This window comes from Miscanthus floridulus, unplaced genomic scaffold, assembly GCF_019320115.1.
Source record: "Miscanthus floridulus cultivar M001 unplaced genomic scaffold, ASM1932011v1 fs_898_1_2, whole genome shotgun sequence".
In the NCBI taxonomy this organism is placed as follows: domain Eukaryota; kingdom Viridiplantae; phylum Streptophyta; class Magnoliopsida; order Poales; family Poaceae; genus Miscanthus; species Miscanthus floridulus.
In genome coordinates this window covers 18,107-27,098 of record NW_027097424.1, presented here as the reverse complement: position 1 = coordinate 27,098, position 8,992 = coordinate 18,107, and the positions used below count along the sequence as shown (strand labels likewise).

At 49.7% G+C, this 8,992-nt stretch overlaps 1 protein-coding gene across 1 annotated transcript; it reads left to right on the top strand.

The window, feature by feature from the left end:
* Window positions 1-7,261: 7,261 nt before the first annotated feature.
* Window positions 7,262-8,405, top strand: LOC136533484 (ethylene-responsive transcription factor ERF014-like). Its single transcript, XM_066526028.1, has one exon. It carries the CDS (start codon window positions 7,421-7,423, stop codon window positions 8,153-8,155), a length of 735 nt encoding a protein of 244 aa, XP_066382125.1. The 5' UTR covers window positions 7,262-7,420; the 3' UTR covers window positions 8,156-8,405.
* The last annotated feature ends 587 nt before the right edge of the window (window positions 8,406-8,992 follow it).

The following is an 8,992-nucleotide window of genomic DNA, read 5'->3' as shown; positions in this document are numbered from 1 at the left end:
AGTAGAGAAATGAGGAAAGAATGAAAGAAATGGATATAAGAAAGGGGGTAAGCTCCTAATAACTATGTGGTTAAGACACTTACTCAGATGATTCTGTGTCAAAGGGATCTCATAAGGAGGATCTGCCACAACAACATGAGTCAGACAAGCATCTCTAACTACCGTATTGGGGGTAGATTGAGCATCGGGAATCATAGGTGCAACCTCCACATCCATATCACGTTCCGGGACGGGAGGGTCGATGTGTGCCTACTGACCCATTGGTGGAAAAAAACCCATGAGGGATGGGATCGACTAACACCCGACACACAACCATGTTCAAACATTGCAGCTGGCTCTTCATAGCCGATCTCACATAGTTCTCCCACTGTTCCGCACAACCAATTGGGATCATTCGCCTGAGGATGTTGGTAGGAGAACCTAGGTGCAGTACACCCTCAACTGTAATGCCATCATCTCCAAGGCAATACAGCTCCTTCCGAGCCCGTGCAAGCATCTCACTAAATGAAGGCCTATCATTGAATAGCATAGGCATGCTTTGTATGTCAACAAACTCAACATATCCATAGTGATCATGTTCAACGGTGCCTCCATGATATATGGTCACTAGGTTGCTCATCTAGTTCAAACACATAATGAAACACATGTCCTTTAGTCCAAATTAGACGCTAGATAGTACCTAACAAGTACTTTCTAGTTACAAACTAAGTAAATAAGATAACAACTATATACATAGATACAGTGTACTAACTAAATAGCTAGGTCCTATTTAGTTAACTAAATATGTAACTACCTATCTAAGTAGCTATCTAACTATCTCTATGTACCTATATATCTATGTTTCTATCTATCTACATATATATATCACTAGGTCACTAACTAAATCAACTACCTAAGTCATCATATTAACTAGTAAATAACAAATGCCAACTAAGTAGGTACATTGCATATTCATAATTTTTACATTTGCAACGATTGATCCGCGGACGTCGGCACGGGTAGCCAATTAGGCGAGGCCAGGCGCGGGCGGCTCGGCACGGCACGGCGCAGGCGCGACGTGGCCATGGGTGCGTGGTCCGGCGCGACACGGGGCGCGAGCCCGGCGCGGTGGCCGTCGCGGCCGCGGCCGAGGAAGCGGGGAAGGGCGGCCGGGGCGGGCGCGGGGCGGAGACGGCGACCGGCGCGGGCTCCGGGCGCGGCGTGGGCGGCCGGTGGCGGGCTCCGGCGAGGGCGAGGGAGAGGCCGCGCCGGCTCGGGCGGCCGGTGGCGGGATCCGGGCGCGGCGGTGGCGGTGCTCTGCTCGGCTCAGGCGGGGGAGATGCGAGAGAGAGGGGGGAGGAAGAGAGAAAGGACTGGACCCATACGTAATAAAGGCTCGACGCCATTCACCCTGGCGCCGTAATTCACCCTGGCGCCAAGATCTACGGCGCCAGGGTGGCTGACGCCGAGCTCCCTGCCATGTCACATCCACGTGGGTCTCGAGCCCAAGAGCTCGACGTCAGGGACGCTGGCTCCGAGACGTGTTAGCTCGGCGCCAGCATTGATGACGCTGAGCTAAGGGTCCAGATTCTGAAATCTTTCTTCCGGAGACGTATTTGTGAAAAACTTTCAAAAAAAAGACTAAAAAATAAAAAATTCGGCAGAACCCAGCCAGCCCAATGAATGCGTTGCAAATAAACATCGGCCGATTAAATAACTAGTATATACAGTACAGTACTATACTAATACTAATACTAATACTAATAATACTAATATATATACTACACACAGCTGAGCCGCAAGGTACCGGATCTCCTGTCTTCTCAGCGTTCAATAAACAAGCTCATCCTAAGCAGGTCATGGGGAAACCATATTGTTTTACTACCACTAGAATCAAGCAGTGCAGCGGTAGCTTCCTTAGACCACCAATCACATGACATAGACACACGGAGACCAGAGCATGAGATTTTGATTTTCTGTGTGCTCTGTGGCTGCTGCCTGCCCTGCCTGCCTCATCGAGCTGGCTGCTGCTGCTACTAGCTACTCCCGGTTCAGTTCAACGGCGACGACAATGGCAGCAGCATGCATGGGCATGGCAGTCGGAATCGGATCAAGCGCAGGCAGGGCCGAGGGCATGATGATCAGGCATGGCATGCGCGGTGTGTACGGACTACGGAGGAAGGGGGAAGGACAGAGGACATGGAGAGGACGCCCCAAGTCAAGATCGTGCACGCGGTGGGGTTGGGATCGGGAGGGGCGGCAGCTGGCGGCCTGGAACCGGGCGGCGGCGGCGGCATGCCTTGCCCGGGGGGGGGCCGGGGTTGGACTTACCGACCAATTAACCACGCTTTTCGATCTGGACTAAAATGACCATTTGTTTATCCTTAAGGTACGGGTTACTGTAGGACCACTGACTAAATGCCTGCTGGCTGGCACAGTGTGGAATCCAATGACGCAGGCTAAAATGATCTTTTGTTATGCCTATTGGTAATCTGGAGCGTCAGGGCCTTGGTTAGCAGACCAGTTAGCTTGACAACGCATTCATTTTCTTATTTCACGCTGCGATGTAGCTGATGGCCATGCATCGGATCGTTTAATTGCTGATTGGTAGCTGAGGTTCAATGCGCGGCTGTGAGCTCATTCATTGTTTGTTGCACTGCACCAGTACGTGAGCCAGATCGCGAAGACGCGAAAGCTAGGCGTCTGTGTTCATCAATAGCCGGAGGCCAAGCTAAACAAACCTGCGTGTTTGAATTCTGAGGCGAGAATACTTGTGGATGTGATCAACGATAGTTCTGCGTTCAAACACACAGGCTGATCGAGCTTTTCGAGCATCTTATCTTATCTCAAACAAGGCTTTGCGCTGGCACCGTCGGCTGTACGTACTCTGCAACGACACGGGTCTGAGCCAGCTTATCAGCTAGAATCTATAGTATTTTTCTCTTAAAATAAAATAGCTTCAGTCGGTTTTAATATCGTTGCATTGCATGAGGCTGATGATACGGTAAACATGTGCTCGAGTCTCACGTCATACAGATCGATCCCACGGCTGCCAGAGGCAGTGCCACTGCCAGCCGATAACGTACTGAACGATGCCTCCACAGAGGCCCACATAGTCCGTGTCCGTCCTACGCAGAGCAACGTCAGCAGCGAGAACCAAAGCAAGGATGATGGATGGAAGCGTCGCTATCCCGGAATCCCACCAGCAGGCCACCACCCAACACCCATGGACATGCTGATCTATCTCGAGGCCATATCCCTCTCACCATCTGTCTCGGTCATCTCATCTCTCCGTCCGTCCGCATCAGCTCGACGCGGTTTGGCGGTCGGAGGCCAGTGCGGCTCCAGCTAGCAAGCAAGCAAGCTCGCTCTCGCTCCCCTCACCCCCTGCCTGCCGCGCGGCTGACCAGAGGCCAAAACGCTAGCGGAACCCACCAGCACACACACCCCTGACCGCCACGGCCCACCTCCGTACGGCGCCGGTTGGTTGGTTGGCTGGTGCGCTTGTGCCTGCCCAGGCCAGAACGCTGAACGCCCCTCCACTCTCCTATCCTCCGTTCTGCTGACGCCGCGCAACGCACGCACCGATCCCCCCCCCGCTCCGTCGCTATGTCCAAGCGAAGCGATCCAGTCGCCATCACGCCCCGGCCCCGGCCCCCGCCCGCACCGTGCCGCTGGCTGCATCTCGGACGAAGCTGCGCGCGAAGGCGCGGCACCCCCCGCCGCGCATGTTACTGGGTACGGTGGCGCGGCACCTGGTACGCGCTCCACCTGGCAACCGGCTCCGCTCGATCGGCGTGGTTTCTCACTACTGTGCTCTGCGTGCGTGGTGCAGCTCGGTCTGTCGCGTGGCCGACCGGACTGCCAACTGCGCCGCGAGCAGTTGCATTGCAGCTGCAGCCGCGCGCGGGGACACTGGTCGTCGGGCGCGAGCGCGTGCCCGTCGTGCGTTTGCAGCCTTGCGATGATCGCTGTCTCGCCCGCCGCTCGTCTCGTACGGCCGGGGACGACTGCGAGCGAGCTCGGTGGTGGAATCCGGCATGTCCATTGTTTTGTTTTGCTGAACAAGTGAATATTTTTGGGGTTGGGGACTTGGGGTGCACGTGCATGTGCCAGGCTGTGGCTGCCTATCCTTTTGTGTGGAACACTGGAACGGGGAGGGATGGGCGGTGCACAGTGCGCGTTCCTGTGCGTGGTCAACTCGCCGGCTGTTCGTTCACGGTCGAAAGTAATTAGCACATGGTTAACTAAGACCCTGGGTGATGGCCTGATGGGTGTGTTCGGTAGAATGTAATGTGTGTAGTAGACTTTTTCCTCAGGTTGTCTTGCGTATAGCTAGCTGGCCTGGCCATGTACACAGACGTCGACGATGTGTCGTGTTCGTGTAGCTAGCCAGTTGAACGTGCTTCTCGATTTGGACGTGGTTATTGCGACGGGGTGATGACGTATTGGCTAGCTTGTAGTGAGTCCCTCTCACTTCTATGTGTAGAATCAGTAAATTGTCAGGAAAGCAGTGTACAGATCAAGCTTCAAAACTTCTCTAGCAGCCAGGAACATGAAACGTGCCAACGTTCCTTGTTTCAAAATGAATTACGTTCATCCCTTCAGTAACAATTACATTCATAATTCTAAAAAACAATTACATACCTATGGTAATACAGTGCCCGTGCTAACGCTACGGCTTCATTTCAGTAATATACATGGAAACAATCAAACAATGATTTTTTTTCCTAGAGTTCAACTTTCACATAATTATATATGACCATGTCTATACAATCCGGGAAACACTTACACGTAACAATACATAATAAAGTTATTTCTCGCATTAACCATATAATTTACAATCTGCCTAAGTCCTTAAACATGTCTTGGAGATCTTCATGGCCACTTCATGCAAACTTCATCCCAAATAATCAAAGATGTTGTACCAAGCTTCTTAAAGTAGATATAGCTTCTTAAAGTAACTCTATAATTCACTTTTGATAAATGAAAAAAATTGTATTTGATCTTTTTAAAAATTAAATAGTAGATATAGTCGTAAATATATGTGTGCAACCGTGATGGATATTTATCTGGTTGTTCCTCGGTTTCTCCCTCTCTCCCATTCTGTTTTTCTTTCTTCAAATAATTTTCGGGTATTAGAAAGCTAACTAATAAAAATTATTGGATAAAAGAAAAAAAACATTTCTTTTTGGCATAATCAACTGATTTATCAAGTAAGTTTTAAGTACTCCATCTGTTTTAAATTGTAAGTCGTTCCAGCTTTTTTAGATACATACTCCCTCCATTCTAAATTATAAGTCGCTTTGATTTTTTTGTTCATCCATTTTGCTATGTATCTAGACTAGACATATTATTATATCTAGATGCATAACAAAATGGATGTACCAAAAAAATCAAAGTGACTTATAATTTGGAATGAAGGAAGTAGTTTTTACTGTGTATATAGACATAACGTATATTTAGGTGCATAGCAAAAGCTATATATCTAAAAAATAGAACAAAACTAATTGTCTCTAGCTTGCGTGTTCTATTTCATAATGGCCTTTTATTTTCATAATCACGTGTCAAGTCGGTTCGTTTATTTTGTAAACTCGGTCGGGGCATGTATGTTACTTTTGTAACACAGTGGTCTAACTCCTCTCTTTGGAGGATGAAACTGGATATTTCTTCTATTTTTTTAAAAAATAGGCAAAACCAAATGTGCTAAACATCTTCATCGATCTTCTCTCTGTGGGCCCGGACTGTAAATGACCTGTTTTGCTTCCTTGTCCAGGGAGTCGTCATTGGTATTTTATGAGAAGAAAGGGGTAGACCTTTTTAGGTTTAGCCACGTTGCAAACGCTCCACTGCTCCTACTGACGTGTGGGGTCACCAAACCAGGTCCCACGTGTTCTTGACGAAACGTGCGAGTGGGTATATTGGCAGGTCCGTCGCCATTCCTTATTGACGCAATACCAGAATGGCATGAAGAGTTTTGGGAGGAGCGTGTCAGATGGGGCCGGGCTCGGGGTGGGGTTTTCCATTATAATGACAATTCTTGAAATTGCCTTGATCGGAGTCACGGATCCCTCCTTCCTATTTGTCTTGATTGACTTTCATATTTGTCTTAATTGACTTTCATTGGTTTCAATTTTACTGTAGCCTGCGGGATGTGTGAGGCGTGCGTTAAAGCCTGGGTGGGGAGATCCAAATAACGTTGGCCATCGGATCAAGTTGAAGTCTGTGAGAAAGGATTAGGAGCCATAGATTTTAATGATACGGTAATCTTGGGTATAATTTCGTTGATGCATAATGATTGTAGTCTTTTAGCGGAGGATTTTTTTAGGAGACCTAGTATAGTTTTGATTGATCCATAAGCAGAGATAAAACCTTCTACAAAGCATCCCGTATTTCTCATCCATATATCATTACGGGACCTAGCTGCTAGAGCTAGCTCGAGCACATCTACATGCACACGATCGAACGTTTGGTATGGCACCATTACCCCAACAACCACAAATAGCGGTAAAATGACCAGGCCAGTCCAGTTTGTACATGTGTGCAACACAAAACGATGATCGATCGATTGAGATTCTTCTTCCCTTATGAGTTATGATCGATCGAGCAAGCCACTGCACGGCAAGTCAGCACTAATTACACTTATCGTCCTGTTCGCTTGATCGTTTCTGTGGCTTATAAGCTGATAGATATTTGTTTGTTGTGAAAGAAAAATACTATATCATGACTGATAAGTATGGCTGATACGACCGAACGTATCATGTACGCATGCATGCCGATGGGGCTGCTGCAGCGCTCTGCAGCTGCTCATAGCTGCTGAAGTGCTGATCCACGCTCGATCGAGTAAACTTGAAGCATACAAGCCTGTCGCTGGGGCCAAGGCAACCCGCGCTGCTCGATGGTCGCTGACATGCTGCGTAGTACGTCGGAACTAGTCTGCCTTTGCTAGAGAAAAATACTGGTTGACTGATAGATAAGCTCTGAAAATAACAAGCGAACAAACTGAGTAGGATCCTTCATCACCCCATCCATATCTTAGTATTTTTACTCTGAATTATTGCAGAGAATGGCAGTGGTACTGATGAAGTACGGTCGAATATCGATGATGTATTGGACGAAAAAAACTAATGCCGGGCAATATCAGCGTGATGTGAGTATAATCGTTAGAAAAATGCGCATCACACACACAGCTAAATGTGTGTGTGTGCGCGCACAGTCGGATGCGGCTGTGTCCCATAAATAAGCCATCGGACGCTGCACTTCGCAGCAGCCACTAGCCACACACAACACAACTACTGACCTACCCCAGCTATTCTTGCATAGTCGCGTTCTTGATCGAGCTCTTGCACTCCTAACCATCGACATCACGCATCGAACTTTCTAGCAGCCAGAGCATCAGAGCCAGTAGCAGCGCGGACGCGGCGTGCGACAGGTTCGCGACATGGTGAAGGGCGCGCAGCTTCAGGACGCGGCGGTCGACGTCGCCGCCGGCAATGCGGTGGCGGCGAGGCAGGGCGCCGGCGCCCCGACGGGCTTCGGCGGCGGCGGCAAGAGGCAGTACAAGGGCGTGCGGATGCGGAGCTGGGGCTCCTGGGTGTCGGAGATCCGGGCGCCCAACCAGAAGACCCGGATATGGCTCGGCTCCTACTCCACCGCCGAGGCCGCCGCGCGCGCCTACGACGCCGCCCTGCTCTGCCTCAAGGGCTCCGCCGCCGACCTCAACTTCCCCGTGCACCTCCCGTTCCACATCCCCGCCGCCGCCATGTCGCCCAAGTCCATCCAGCGCGTCGCCGCCGCGGCCGCCGCCAATGCCACCTGCAGCCAGCTGCATGCCGGCGCCACCGCGGGCGCGGCGGCGCCCTACTCGGCCTCCTCCACGGCCGCCAACGGCGGCGCCACCCCTCCGTGCAGCTACGGCGACGCGTCGTCGGGCGTCAGCTCCCCGGAGACCGGGAACACTGACCTGTGCTACGACGGCATGGACATGGCGGGCGACGCGGACTTCGCCGCGCTCGCGGACATCGAGGCCTTCTTCCAGTCGCCCAAGTGCATGGAGTACGGCATGATGGACCCACGCAGCACGTTCTTCGCACCAGCGCCCATGGCCACGGACGCGGCCAACGAGTGGGAGGAGGAAGGTGAGATCAACCTCTGGAGCTTCTCATCCCTCAACTGATCGATCCGTCATCAGCTCCTCCACCAGACATCAGTTCGGAGGTCAAGCCTCAAGTGATCATCATTCATCATCAACCCAACACTGACTGATTAATTACGACTGCAGCCTACGTGATCAAGAATTGGTCACGGTATAAATAAGCATTATATATATACGCGATTAAGGATTATTTTATTCTTACTATTAGTTAATTGTTGTACTACTATATACTACTAGTGCTAGGCTAATTGTGCAATGTGGGGGAGCTCTCATGGAGCTACATGTTTTAAGGCAGCTTTCCATGGAGTCAACCTCCTCTCAGTTGCATGCCATGCTATGTGTAGAAGCTGTGTTTTCTGCAAGTGCAAGCAAGTAATGAATTATGAATTATGAATTATGATGATGTACTCCTACTTGTGTCCAAAGCATCATCCCTTTTCTATTTCAGTCATTGGACGATATTATACTACTCTACGGAGTAGTATCTAAGTAGATGCAGGATTTCTGGGATCTTTGTGACTGAAAATTTTGTGTGGGCCATATATGACTGCTATATGCCTTCATTTGTGCTTACCGATACACAGTGACAGTACCTCTCATTCTCTTATTAAACCTGGACTTCAGATGTGAGATTTTTGTTCTTAATGCCTATTGAGCTGCTGCCACATCAGTTCAAGGATTTGCTCCCTCGGCCGCAAAAGAAACAAAGAGGATTTGCCCCAAGTGTTAACGAGGGAAAAGAACACGATTTGATCCTAGCTAGAAAAATAATTCTGATTAGGAAAAGAAAAAAAACAAAACCAGGGTTCTGCAGGGTTGTGAAAATTCAGGTTGCACTGCAAAAAATCGCTGCTATCA

What these genes read in the sequence shown, in the direction of transcription:
- LOC136533484 (XM_066526028.1), top strand. Translation starts at nt 7,421, where the DNA reads ATGGTGAAGGGCGCGCAGCTTCAGGACGCGGCGGTCGACGTCGCCGCC.